The 14768-nt window shown below is 38.3% G+C and overlaps 1 protein-coding gene across 1 annotated transcript; it reads right to left on the minus strand.

The window, feature by feature from the left end:
- Positions 1 to 47: 47 nt before the first annotated feature.
- On the minus strand, positions 48 to 13668 carry LOC306844211 (plasminogen-like). Its single transcript, XM_079376180.1, has 20 exons — positions 13537 to 13668; positions 13401 to 13430; positions 13006 to 13132; positions 12768 to 12874; positions 11724 to 11838; positions 11478 to 11617; positions 10855 to 10975; positions 10658 to 10776; positions 10423 to 10585; positions 10084 to 10208; positions 9793 to 9949; positions 9521 to 9696; positions 9269 to 9417; positions 9095 to 9188; positions 8836 to 8950; positions 8676 to 8750; positions 8326 to 8466; positions 7999 to 8105; positions 7745 to 7890; positions 48 to 501 (listed from the first exon to the last, which is right to left on the minus strand). The coding sequence occupies exons 1-20, from the start codon at positions 13583 to 13585 to the stop codon at positions 340 to 342; spliced, it is 2418 nt and encodes an 805-aa protein (XP_079232306.1). The 5' UTR covers positions 13586 to 13668; the 3' UTR covers positions 48 to 339.
- Positions 13669 to 14768: the final 1100 nt, after the last annotated feature.

Below are 14768 nucleotides of genomic sequence, written 5' to 3' on the forward strand. Positions count from 1 at the left end.
CACTGTAACAGCAAAACTGGAGCACAAATAAAGAGACTTTCTGTAAAGATGTTTACCGCCCCTTTAATGTAGGAAAACATTTTTATATTAGATCTGATTACATTTTAAGGTCTTTGAAGAGTTCTGTAATAAAACATGATCACTTGGAATTGGCTCAAATCGGAAACACTTCCAGATTGTGCATATAACTGTACAGACTAACAGTGGGCTGAACTTCTGAACAGGGTGTGTTACTTAACCTCGAAACAGCTTATGAATCAATAACATATTCATAATTTCATTCTTAGTTATACACTTAAATTCCACACATCATTTGGTTATGTTTCGACTAATCCATTCTCAGTTTTCTTTCATGCTGCGTTCTATCCAGTTGACAAACTTGGAGACGCGGGTGTACACTCCAGGTTTCATGGCAATAGCACAGCCAAGACCCCATGACGTCACTCCCTGAAGGACGAAGGTGTTCTGTGAGTAGCAGACGAGAGGCCCACCGCTGTCCCCCTAAATGAGTGTGAGGAACAGATCACAATTTAGGTTGTTATTCACTTAAAATCGGTCACTTTGCCATAGATCTTAAATCTCATTTGTGAAAAATTATACAGGTTGGGTAAATGATTGTAGTGTAATATTTTTTTTCCAAACCTCAAGCATCCCACACAAATAGCACTCCTCACATGACGTACTTGAGACTCAAAACCCTAATATTTCAATAGTCAGATATTAGCAGTGTTGGGGAAAGTAATGCATTACAGCAGTGGTTCCCAACCCTGGTCCTGGAGGCACCCTGACACTGCACATTTTAATGATAATAATAATAAAACATTTTATTTATTGGCACCTTGCATGACACTCAAGCCAAGGTTACCTTACTGCAGTACACCTCTTTTCTCTGACACACCAATTTTGGGTCTTGGAGTCTCTACTAATGACCTGAATCAAGTGTGTTTGATTAAGGAGACATGCAAAACGTGCAGTGTTGGGGTGCCTCAAGGACCAGGGTTGGGAACCACTGCATTTCAGTATTATGTTACATTACTTAGTTACTTTTTATGTAAAGTAATGTGTTACGGTACTTTTGCATTACTTTTTTTTAAATCTGGCTTGGCCTCATTTTTCTCTCTTCAGAAACATGAAGAAAAAAAATGTAACAAATGTTTATCTAAAGTAATTTTTGCTGATCATTGAAGGCCAGCAGGAAAGACATTAGTTAAAAAAATATTTGTGTTATTTAACATTTAATTATTGCAGGTTTGTGTCATATTCTGAGTTTGCATTTCATTGTTTTCATTCATTTTTGAGGAATACTGAATCTGTTGTTGTGCAAGTGAGATGAGTAAATGCATATTGACATTTAGTCTAGAACTACAGTAAGCTTCATGTTCACACAGCGCACACAAAAGCTCTGCACTTACTCCTGATTTCTCTCAACCCAGGACAGGAGAGCTGTCAGTCAATACATAGGAAAACAAAGTAATTGGCATTACTTATTTGAAGAAGTAACTCAGATATTTTCTTTTTAATTAAAAAGTAATCGGTTACTTTATTAGTTATTTGAAAAATTTAATCTGAAATCCCCAACGTCGGATATTAGTATGCTGCTAAGCTAATGATTCTACACTAACAAGTGCACAAAATTCATAGCATATGCAAACATTTGGTTAAACTGTGTTTTGTATCGAATGGAACTACTGACTAGTACCGAATAAACCATAGTTTGTTGAAATGCATTCTGAGATTGCTTTATCAGTGACAAATTTATGCAATTCCTCTTTGTAATTTGGCCAAGTGAGGCCCTTTATAAAGCTGCTTATATTTGTGTTCATGTTTATCCCTAAAAATCCTGTTTAGGTAGGCAGCTGTAAAATATCAGAGACTGAATCAGAAAAATTTAAGATGCATCAGAACATTGAAACCTGAGAAGCTGAGATTCCAGAAAGAGGGGCCTCAAAGCTGTAACAGGACAACGTCATAAATCGGATTCCTGGCTCCCAACTAGCTGAAGCAAGCCTAACCAGCAAGCCTCTTTCACAAAACAGCTTGCAACATTGAGACAAAAGAACACTTATTGATAATTCCAATTCAGGAAAGAGACTGTCAAATTTGGGGCAAGTAATCAAGACTGATGGTCAAAGAGATGGCTGTCACATGTAAACTTGTGATAGAAAATCACGAGCTACAGACTCTCTTGGGCAGGTCTCCACACATAGAAGACAGTCCAAACCAAAATTATTTTGTCTAAAGAACATGCCTTCGTTCTCCATAGAACTATACAAAGAGTTTCTTTTTCATATGCACATAAAATCATCCTAAAAGGACATTTCTATGCAGAACCCCATATTATGTTTGTAACCCACACATTTGACTATCCTTGTTTTAATCACTCATTGTGTATGTCTTGCTTTTAATTAGGGCCGGAACTCGATTAAAAAAATTAATCTAATTAATTAGAGGCTTTGTAATTAATTAATCGAAATTAATCGCATTTTAATCGCATATAAATATTTGACCTGAGAACAGTGAGAAGTAAGTTTTTTTATATGGATTTTTAAATTTCCCATCCACAGGGCCAACCAAAGCGGTCTCATCAGCTTCTTTGTCCATGTTCACTGTGGTTTGTTTTTGGCTGTTTCTCAATATGCGTTCTTCAGCGATCTTGCGTCCTTGTGTTCTCGTTCTACGTCATCATTAACCGTCGAAGTTCAGTTCCAATTCTCAAGAACGCAAGTACAGAGGATGCATGAAAGTGCCCGGATATGTTCTTGAAACTGAGGATGCATCGAGTGCAGACTTGAGAGAATCGAGCCGTTAGAAATCCCAGAAAACGCTGTGGGTGGCCGGTGTACGGAAGCCTGTCAGCTTTAAAGTCGCTCTCACAAATACTTAACGGCTCTTCAAGTTGAAAGTAAACATTTATCGTTTTGTTTTGGTTAATTTTAATAAAGTTATAAGACCCGAGAAAGTCTGCATTTTTATTGGCATATTAAAATGAATCTTAACAGTAAAACATATAACGCTGTAAAATAAAACAATACAATTATATGAAAGTAATATCTCTATAATAGTATGAAATGTTTTAATAAGTTATGACATTTTGTAATATTGATTGTTCATTGGCCGTTTCTTATGCTGAGACTATGCGGTCAGTTAAGCAGGAATGCAGTACATCTCAATTCTCATAAGTGTGCGTTCTGTGTTCTCGCGTCCTTCCGAGTTCGTTCTTCCAAGGAAGCTTGGCAAGACCGGTCTCCACGAGAACGCAAGTCCGTTCTTTGCGTTCTTGGAATTCTGAACGCTAGTTGGTGCTCCAGTATAATCGGTCCGCCGAAACTCATCCAGTGAGAAAAGTTCCGCGGTGCAAAAATAAGTGCGATTAAAATGCGTTAAAAAAATTTAATGCGTTATTTTTGTGTAATTAATTAATCTAAATTAACGCGTTAAAGTCCCGGCCCTACTTTTAATAGAATAGCTTAAGCCTTAAAGGGTAATATTCATGTTTGGTATGTATGAGTTTGAACATTCATGCTTTAAATGTTTCTTCCAATCAATTCTTTGTCAAATGCATCATAGTCTTGTTATAGAAATCATGTCCAAATATATATTTTGCAAGGGCCTGTAAAGTTCGGACCTCTGACTGAACAGATAACATTGTTGATGTATTGATCTGGTGGAGGAACAGAGCAACACCCCAAGCAAGGACAGTATCTAATTGGTCAAGACGTCCAGATGGGACGAGTTTAAAAACTCAGAGGACACCATCAAACTCGCTCTTAAGCCCGATTCAGACGGTAATTGTTTCTCATATGGACGTCTGTAAAAATTAATTTACATATCACCTCAGTGATAAAACTCATGGAGTCGGACGGTAATTTATTCACAGTGGAGGAGTGAGTGCTGTAATCCTGCGAACCACAGAACGCGCTGCTCACGTGGCCAGTCAATGAATTTTATTTACAAATTTATTCTTATTATTGTGTAAAATGTATTCTTATTATTCCATGCTTATTTTATAATGTATAATCCTATTTATTATTTGATTATTTAAATCTCCTGTTTAAAAAGAGGAAAATACGCCCTATAGTTTCCTCTAAAAAGGAAACACATATATATATATATATATATATATATATATAAACATTTTTTAACTAATTTCAAAAAGCATGTTTTTTCATTGTGCATTCCAATTAATCTCAAACAAACTACAGTTGGGTTATTTTGATTAGGTAAAAAAAAAATATAATTAACAAATAAAGCTAACTGCCACAATCAAACTTGATAACATAATAAAAAAAATTATCAAATGAATTCAATCCAAAAATATAAATAATTTGTAAGAAATAATTTTCACACTATTTTTAAGTGCCCACGATAACAATACTGTGAATGTTCATTCTCGTTATATATTACATTAGTGAATACTGGCACATGTTGAGTGGAAACAGGGAGTTTACTTTTTAATCTGAATTGTCAGACAAAAATGCATTTTTCTGAGTTTTTGGAGGGATTACGTGTACAATCCATCTGATATGAAAGTGGTCTGTGGAAACAGGGAGTTTAATTTTTGTTGCAACCTGAACCAATAGACAAAACAGCATATTCGTTTTAGATGACTTTTATTTAGAAATGACACATCAGTTAAAACGGTTCACCCAGGGGTGGTGAACTATTAATTTGAATTGAAACTGGTCTGTGGAAACGGAGTTTCCTTGTTAGAGCTGTCTGAATTTAAAGAAAAAAACTGGTCATATATGAGTTTTTAGAGAGCTTTTATTTTGTAATGCAACATCAGATCGTCTTGAAACTGGTTGAGTGACACCCTGGGATAGTGGACTATTAATCTGAATTGAAACTGGTCTGTGGAAACAGGGAGTTTCCTTTTTAGAGCTATGCAAAATCACAGGCAGAACAGGTAGAATATGAGTTTTGGAGGGCTCTTAATTTGTAATGCAACATCAGATCGTCTTGAAACTGGTTGAGTGACACCCTGGGGTAGTGGACTATTAATCTGAATTGAAACTGGTCTGTGGAAACAGGGAGTTTCCTTTTTAGAGCTATGCAAAATCACAGGCAGAACAGGTAGAATATGAGTTTTTGGAGGGCTCTTATTTTGTAATGCAACATCAGATCGTCTTGAAACTGGTTGAGTGACACCCTGGGGCAGTGGACTATTAATCTGAATTGAAACTGGTTTGTGGAAACAGGGAGTTTCCTTTTTAGAGCTGTCTGAATTTAAAGAAAAAAACTGGTCATATATGAGTTTTTAGAGAGCTTTTATTTTGTAATGCAACATCAGATCGTCTTGAAACTGGTTGAGTGACACCCTGGGGTAGTGGACTATTAATCTGAATTGAAACTGGTCTGTGGAAACAGGGAGTTTCCTTTTTAGAGCTATGCAAAATCACAGGCAGAACAGGTAGAATATGAGTTTTGGAGGGCTCTTAATTTGTAATGCAACATCAGATCGTCTTGAAACTGGTTGAGTGACACCCTGGGGTAGTGGACTATTAATCTGAATTGAAACTGGTCTGTGGAAACAGGGAGTTTCCTTTTTAGAGCTATGCAAAATCACAGGCAGAACAGGTAGAATATGAGTTTTTGGAGGGCTCTTATTTTGTAATGCAACATCAGATCGTCTTGAAACTGGTTGAGTGACACCCTGGGGTAGTGGACTATTAATCTGAATTGAAACTGGTCTGTGGAAACAGGGAGTTTCCTTTTTAGAGCTATGCAAAATCACAGGCAGAACAGGTAGAATATGAGTTTTTGGAGGGCTCTTATTTTGTAATGCAACATCAGATCGTCTTGAAACTGGTTGAGTGACACCCTGGGGCAGTGGACTATTAATCTGAATTAAAAGTGGTGTGGAAACAGGGAGTTTTTTTTTGTGGAGACGGGTTTTAATTTTTTATAACTATGCATATTTACAGATACAAAATGGTTAAATGCAAGTTGTAAAATTTTGTTTTATTTTGTTATTTCTCATCAGACAATTTTTTCATATTAATTGGTCTATTTATTTATTTATATCGGACCGTTTAAAACTTATTATTTTTATTTATTAATTAATTTATTCATTCATTCAATTATTGACAGAGAAACTGGCTGAATGAATGCCAGAGATCGCTTTTCCTTACCGCAACGCCTAGTATATGCGCGCACCACAAAATAACGTGGCGGCTAGAATGACCGTGTTTTTCGAAGTGGAGGCTGGCCTGACCACAGTGGTGTTCGGGAGTGTTCAAAAAGTGGTTAAACTCTGAATGTTGAATCGATTTCTTCTCGTAAACTCAGAGATGTGAATTCGGACGGCAATTAAATTACCACACGACCTTGGTGTTTGTCAAAAAACAGTAGGTAATTTGGCCAGGGATTTTCACGTGGGTGGTGAGAGAAAAACACAGACGGACGGCAATTAAATTACAAACTTCCCCCTGTATATGGTGAAAATCACTTACGTCCCCCTGAGAAACAATTACCGTCTGAATCGGGCTTTACTCTCTTGGTCACCCTTCTTCTCTTTTGCCACCGCGTGCTGCTCTTTGAGCGTGCTCTGGCCCACGTGCCAGCTGCTACCATAATGAGAAGAAAGCCACCTAGTTTCATTGCCTCCTTTTATTTTTATTCTTTTACTTTAGTTTCTTTTCTTTCCGTGGAGTTTCGTGTTCTAATGTAAGTTTGCTACAAAGTCCCAGCTCTGACTACACTCAGAAGTCGTAAGGGAAGTCGGGGCCTAATGGTTATAGAGTCGGACTCGTAATCCAAAGGTTGTGGGTTCGAGTCTCGGGCCGGCAGGGATTGTAGGTGGGGGGAGTGAATGTCCAGCGCTCTCTCCACCCTCAATACCACGACTGAGGTGCCCTTGAGCAAGGCACCGAACCCCCAACTGCTCCCCGGGCGCCGCAGCATAAATGGCTGCCCACTGCTCCGGGTGTGTGTTCACGGTGTGTGTGTGTTCACTGCTGTGTGTGTGCACGTTGGATGGGTTAAATGCAGAGCACGAATTGGCAGTATGTCACTTCACTTCACTCGCTTCAAACTTCGACCAGACCAACTCCGCATCCTCAGCCAATGCCCAAGACCTCACTTCAAAGACTACTGAACACAAAGGAAACCCCTAAACACAGGCAAAGTAACACCTCCAGGTTCTAACTGAATCAGGTGCATTTAATACCAATTTTAGCCTCATTGAGAAACTCAAAGTGAGGGTTAAATAAGTGATTGATGTTTGTTCAGGTCTATGCAATTGAACATATTGCTGTAAACTTGGGATTTCACATTTCCATTCTCTTAAACTCATCCTTTCCTTACTTTCTCTCTTTCTGCAACTTGTGAATGTGTGAATGCTTGTGTTCATGTGTTAGATTAGTTTATGTCTTAGGTTTATATAAATGAAATAAAAAGAAGTATCTTGTGTTTTCTGCTCACAAGTTAATGTCTTAATCTGCCGATTTTGTTACTGTGCTATTTAATAGTGTTTTCACTATATTTTGGATTTTAATATCCAGTGCAGAGTTTTTAATAACCTCTGCAGAGTTTGCAGAGTTCTTACGGCTGGTTCAGTGAATCGCCGTAACAGTGATTCTGTTCAAATCCCTATAAAATCATAAATGATTTCCTTTGAGCTAAATTAAACTATTTCTTTAAATTACATATTAATATTACTTTTATTACGTTACACAGCTCACTAGGATTTGGAATTGAGCAAATTAAGTCACTGAATCTAGAAGAACCTAAATAGGTCCCTTACCTGACAACTGTCCGTTCCACCTTCTATGTTTCCTGCACACATCTCATGCTCCTTCACACGGCCGTTCAAAAATGATGGACGGTTGCAGATTTTGTTCTCAATTACAGGGAAGCCGGTTTCTTTCAGCAAACCTTCTCCACCAGTTCCTAGGAAATAGAAAGGCTTGAAGCTATGAAATTTTTATGTTAAAAAATTATTTAAACAGTAAAGATAAATAATCCATTTAGCTGTATATACTTATTAAAGTAACCTACCCTGTGTCTCACCCCAGCCTGTTACATAACATTCAGTATTGCTTGGTACAATGTAGTCCTTTTCTGGTAGGCAAGCAGGCAATACCTTATCGTTTAATAATGCAGGCCTAAAATCAGATACAGTCATGAGTTTGCTGTCTTAATGTCATTATAAGTCAAATTAGGTTGCTATATTAGACTAGACTAGAGTTTCAAAAGTCAGTTCTAAGTGAGTCAGTACTGGGGAATCTTTAAGTGTTGGGGAAATAAACTTCTTAAATATTACAGACTTCACCAGATTCACAGTGTGTTATTTGATTTGCAATGGCAATGCAACAGGAGACTAACCTGTCCAACTTGAGAAGAGCAATATCAGTTCCAGCTGGTCCCTTAATAATCTTAGAAACGTCACGCTCCTGTTTTGATGCTTCATTTGCACGCTCTGTGTGGACTCCAAGCACAATCTTGTAGGCAGATGGACTCTCAGACCTGAATAATCATACGATCACATTTAACTGCATGAAAACCCATTAAGAATGGGTTTTTATTCCATGACTGTTTGCTGCCTTAAGGTCACATATGCTAGTGCAGTGCATAGTTGTCAACTCCAGTTTAGAAGTCCACAGACAAATAAAATGTACAGGGTTGTGGATTCCCAGAAGCAGAGTGAGAACCACTGCACTTTTGTACTCACTTACCTCTCTAGGCAGTGAGCTGCAGTTAGGACCCACTGGGCATCAATTAGCGTTCCACCACAGAAATGAATTTTGCTTCTGGTATGACAGAAAATGATTGTTAATAACTACAATATAATTTCTGCCTAGTACAGGGGTAGAGAAAGGTAACTTATTTGTGTACCTGGTCCTAAGACTGATCTGCCAAGGCCACGAGTGTGCTTTGGAAATACATCCCCCAACAATCCTCCCAAAGCACCGTTTGGGTTTTACTGCTGGTTGTCCGCATTTGAGGCCATCTGGTTAGAAAGTAATATCCATGTCATGTCTCTTTTACATAGCAAGGATTTTTGTATTTAAGCCCCAGTATCAGCAATTAGTGTCCAGGATTTTCTTTGCCTTTGGAGTCAAACGTTTCCAAAAGGAATATTAAGAATGGTTACCGCAGTCTGTGATCTGACAGTAATCCCACTTCTTATTTCGATCTGTTGTATAGCACCAAGGTCCATTCACATCATTGTCTGGGTTTCTGCATTGCTAACAGAGTAACCAAGTACAAACTGTGTTAATTTTAGTCTCTGCCCTCAAAAAAAGTCTTAAATTCTGCATAGACTTACATTAGACTCTAGACCCTTGTCTGGATGGGATTCAGGGGTAAAACTGGCATGCTGATGGGGGGTCATAGAACTCCATGCTTGGCAGGTCACTCCCATTATAGTAATGGATGTGGGACCCCGGTAACTTGCTCCATTTCCAACCTTACAATCTTGCAAAAACAATCAAAGCACATTCCAAGTCACACCCTCCCTTAGACAGTACTATGGCACACTTGACCTTGATATAATCTGTTATCTTGTAGATGGATAAACCTGGTTGCTGAGTAGCTTGGACTAGTTTTGTTGGATCGATAGGGGGTTCCTGTGTGCTGGGCTTGTTGTCACACCGCTCAATGTTGCAGTACTCCCACCGAACTGAGGGATCTGTGGTGTAACACCAAGGGGCTCGATCACCATCTGGGTTTCTGCAGAGGTTCCTCCTGAGATCTCTGCATGATGGGCAAAAACATGATAGCAGCCAGAGAAATGAGTGGAGCTAAAGTTTGCTACAGTTGAAGATGAAGGAATTTTGTATAGTGTCTTACCCTTTCGGGAAATTCTGAGGTGTTTTGGAATGTCGATGAGGTTCCATGGATGTCCAGAACTGGCATTTCTTTCCACTGACAGTCTCTGACATGGCACCGCGGTAGGAGCTTCCATCACCTTCATAACATTCCTCACCAACAGGGATTACTGGCTCCTCTGCAAATTACATATTTATGTTATGCACGCCTCTTTTACCAGTTAAACGAGCATATGAAGTAAGCAACAAAGAAAGGACACCAAAAGCTACATTTAACGAGAAATGGATTTGTAACGTCTCCTTCAACACCAACCAGGTCTAGGCTGATCTCCACAACTAGGTACACTGCAGTACTCCCAGCGGGTCTCTGGATCTGTGGTGTAACACCATGGACTTCTTTCATTATCAGGGTTTCTGCAGTAGTTCTTATCAAGGCCTCTAGGATGGAAACAAATTTTAGTTACATTTGGGGATAAGACAAATTTAATCGTTTTACCCTGAAGGATAATTCAGACTTTGAAGTGTCTGTCTCTTTGTCTCTTCTTCAAGTAATTCGTAGCACCTTGATTAGTTACTCTGCTCAAAGGCAGTTCTACACATGTAGGGTATGAAACCTCAAACAAAACCTCAAGGCCATTATGTTGACGCTTACTTGCATGGATAGTTCTCAGAAGTTTTAGAATGCTTGTGGGGACTTTGGGATGACCATTCCTGGCAAGTTTTTCCTGAGACTGTCACCGCAATGGTGCCCCTGTAGGAACTGCCTTCTCCACTTGCACAGGTAAGCTCCGGTACTATTGTGGGTGGTTCAGTTGCTACAAGAAAACAATGACCAGTTAATGATGAACTAATCACTTGTGTTTCAGATTGACAAGAACACTGCTTACTGCATCGAGGAATGTTGCAAGACTCCCAGCGTTTAGACGGACTAGTGGTAAAACACCAGGGCTTGGGCTCTCCATCAGGGTTCCTGCAATAGTTCTCTTCCAAGTACTTATCAGGAAGGCTACAAAAGACAGACCACAGTCAAAGTTTGTATAAAATAGACCACATCCCATATGTGCTATAAAGGATAATGTCTCACGCTGAAGGGATGTAACCATGGTTTTGGGGTTTTTGAGAGTCCCAGCGCTGGCAGGTAAATCCACTAGCAGTGGTGGAGATCTTGCCTCTGTAGTTTTCTCCACTGCACTGCATACATTCCTCTGCAGATATTTAAGAGCAGAATCAAGGGTCAATTGCAAATTGTGCTCTTGCACTCTTGTACTTCCCTTAAAAGTGTTGCTCTGAATTAAAGTGAGCAACTAAATCCCTTCATGAAAGGCTTATCCACTAAGTCATTAGTGGCATTTCAAACAAATCATTTTCTTGTTTATGATCGCGTGATCCTGGGTAGCACATCTTCATGATTCATTTTAATACCCGAGATGATTATTGTTGTGATTTTTTTTTTTTTTTTTACGAAGCAATGCGCACAGTGTATACCAGATACCAGTTTAAATACTGTAAATTAAATGTAAAGATATTCACAGGATAAAGTTGGATAAAGGAGAAAGTGGGAGTGACACCAGTACACCCTGCTTCCTTCTGAGTGCTCACTTTCAATGCTCTTCAGAGTGAGCAGGATAGTGAGAATAACTTTTGCATGAGATTCGCCGATCAGTATGATATCCCACCACTATTTAGCAGTTTGTTCACTAAATTTACCTGTGCAATCTTGGATATCACAGTTCTCCCATCGTTTCTCTGGATCTGTGGTATAGCACCATGGACCCCCTTGATCTCCATCTGGGTTTCGGCAAAAGTTTGACTCCAAGTCAGCTTTTGGATGCGTCTTTGGCGTTATGCTGTGGAAAGTTACATTAATTAGCTGACCACTATAGTTTTGTATTTCCTATAGCTATTTTCTCTTTTATTGCATCATGAATAAAGAAGTCAAATTAAGAGATATACTTTGGCACATGGGGGAAAGCTCCCACCCATCGCTGACATGTTTTTCCTGATTTTGTCTTGGTTTTTGTCCCTCTGTAGTCCATGCCAATGCCATTCACGCATTCCAGTAAGTACTCTGTAAGAAGGAATTCCGTGCATTCATTACAACATATTAAAAACACATTCATTGTGTTTTAAGCTAGTATGCTAATTTCATTTACTAATGACATTGATATATGATGTGATGATGTAGCTTTCTTGTTGGTATTTACTGTATATTCTTATGGCCCGCTAGGACAGGGGTTCTTAAAATGTTTGTTGTCTGTGACACAAAAACAGATCTCGTCTTTTCTGACAGCAAGAAAAGATGCTAATTGCTAATACTGAAATGTGCCCAAATAAGCGTACATAAATGTGGCAAAAGAAGACCTCACTTTAAAGACTTGCTTCCTGTATCTATTGATGTAAACATCAGAGTGAAAAAAAGTGAAACACACTCAGTATTTTGGCCCAATGTTTCATGTTACATATGATAGCCTAGCGTTAATCACACTTCTGCTGTTTATTAACCTATTTTTGTTGTGTTAATCTTACGCAGTTGGACAATATCAATAAATCATAATTTTGGTAGTATGTTGGATCACTACAGGATTTTAAATGTAAAATCTGGGTCCTGAAGCACCAGCTGAAAACCACTGATCTACAGACTGCTTAAGACGACATCCATCAGGCATATATCAAGCCACTCAAAATTGAAACATTGTTTAACCTAGAGAGTACTTGATTCATTTGCACTTAGAAAAAAGCAACCCCTCACTGGATGATAGATTTTTAGATAATCCTCTTTACTTTGTTTACTTACATGGACCAAACTACACTTTGATAAATCTGGATTATATATTAACTCGGGTAGACTTTTGAAAAAGTATTTCAAGTTTCTTCAAATTTGTAGAGTACTTAAAGCTAATTATTAAAATTGATTTTAGGGGGTCCTTCATAACATCATCTGTTATTAAACTTTCAAATCTGTAAACTAATAAAACAGAATGGGCTATAAATTCTTACCCTTTTTCTCATAGAGGGCAGCATTCATTCTTCGCAGTATTTGATCAGTTTTCGAGTTGGCAGGTAATGTTACACAATCCTGATCTTTTTCAATGTATAAAAAGGACCTGCAAAGCACATATATACAAATGCATATATTTTATCATTTTAGATTGGAATAAAGCATCACTTGTTAAAATTAGATCAGTCTAGTACCGCAGAATATGTTTTGAGAGTTTTGTTATGGTCTGACTTGCACCTGCATGTAAAAGAAGTCTCTATGTTACACTTGACGGCGCAATCTTCCACTGTTTTTACAGTGTATTGACTTTTGGGCAATTTCACTATCCAGGCCCCATCTGTTTTTATATATGCTTCCAAAACATCTGCAGAATGAGAAAAGATGGGGAAAAGGATAAACTGAGTTTCAAGTCACAAACACGTGTATTGTTGACGTAAGACTCAGGTTCTGTGAACTGTGCTACTATATCTACCTAAACAAGGTCAAAACGTCTTAAACTAGAGCCTATGTGAGCCCCTACCAAACTGTATTACAGAATATTTCTAAAATACAAAGATTTCAAACATGATCAACAGAACTCTTTGAATTAAAACATAAACTGAACACATTTGTAGATGAGCAGATCTTCTTACCTGTGCTTTGGCTGTGGCACCTGTGGAAATCTGAAAGGAACATGATCATATCAATCATATGCAGATAAATAAATGCTATAGCATAGAAGAAATAGTCTTATAATTAAGCGCTATGAATACATATCTGTTGGCCTACCTGTAAAAAGGAAGAGACAAAGTAAAAGAACTGCTTTGTGAACCTCCATGTCGGAGAATTGACAGGCAGGGACTTTGAGAGGTTTTCAATCCTTTAAAAATTTCAGTACAACAAACATAGGGCCGTCACTCATCAGTCAATCATTGTCCTAACAAGGACATGGACCAGGTCAAGATGTGTTTGTCGATCAGTGTGTTGTTTGAACCCACCACTGTTTCTGATCACATGATTTATCAGAGCTGACATTTTTATTTGATCAACATCATGGGTTGTACTTCATAGTAAGAAAGTACTAAAACTGAATTGAAAAGCAATGAGATGTATAGAAAAAAAGGGACAGGCGGGTAAAGTCTTTAATTATAAAGCAACTGATTAAACAAACTGCTGTTTCTTGAGACCCAGATAACTCAATAGTCTATTTAATTTCATCATCTTAATATAGCATTTAAGTCTAGTCTCGTCAATGTCACAAATCAACAAGTTAATTATCAACTGAGAAAACAGGAGCCGTCCTACGCTAACTCAGTACACAAACAGAACAGCCTAATTTTGCAATTGTGAACACTGAGCCAAGCAACCAAGAGAAAAACTAATGCAATCAAGATTCAAGCTAAAGGGAATATGAAGGGAATGACAGCCAAAGAATTCAATAGTGCAATAAAACAAAAAAAAACATGCAGTCTCAGTTAAGCTTGATTTCCCCACTCTACCTGCATTCAGCAAAACAGTAGAAAGCAATCAAGGTTTGGCCTTGTTTCAATCTGGTATCAACATCCACTGTTTACAGTTACTATAACTACTGCAGTTGAAGCTGTTGGCGCTACGGTGTGCATTGATTCACAAGTCTACGCATGTGTACCTTACTTTAATCAGAATTGATCAAGGTAAGCTGTGGTTTTGTTGGTTTTAATTTGAACAGACTGGGTTGCATTATTAATTTTAATTGATCTGTTTCAGTTTAGTCTTGATTTATTTGTCCCTAACTGCTGCCATAAATGATAGTGATGCCATAACAACAATCAAACAAAAACCTCTTCCCCCAAAGTTCTACAGTCAAACTTGAGGGCAATGTCTGCAGAAATACCCCAAAACCGAACTGTGGTAGACACCGGTTTGAGTCAGAAGACAGACTATTTGGGGACCCCTCAAACTGTCTGCTCTGTTGTCCAGCATCATGAGGAAAACCAGCCGAGCTGCCAGCTACCTCCAGTGATTGAATTTGAACCCGGTTT

The sequence above is a fragment of the Barbus barbus genome, assembly GCF_936440315.1.
Source record: "Barbus barbus genome assembly, chromosome: 24".
NCBI classification, from domain to species: Eukaryota; Metazoa; Chordata; class Actinopteri; order Cypriniformes; family Cyprinidae; genus Barbus; species Barbus barbus.

Excerpts from the sequence above, each read along its gene's own strand:
- LOC306844211 (XM_079376180.1), bottom strand. The coding sequence starts at position 13,585 with ATGGAGGTTCACAAAGCAGTTCTTTTACTTTGTCTCTTCCTTTTTACA. Across the intron at positions 10,777-10,854 it reads CATGGTTACATCCCTTCAGC|CCTTCCTGATAAGTACTTGG; the intron begins GTGAGACATTAT and ends TGTCTTTTGTAG. Across the intron at positions 8,106-8,325 it reads GCTCTTCTCAAGTTGGACAG|GCCTGCATTATTAAACGATA; the intron begins GTTAGTCTCCTG and ends ATCTGATTTTAG.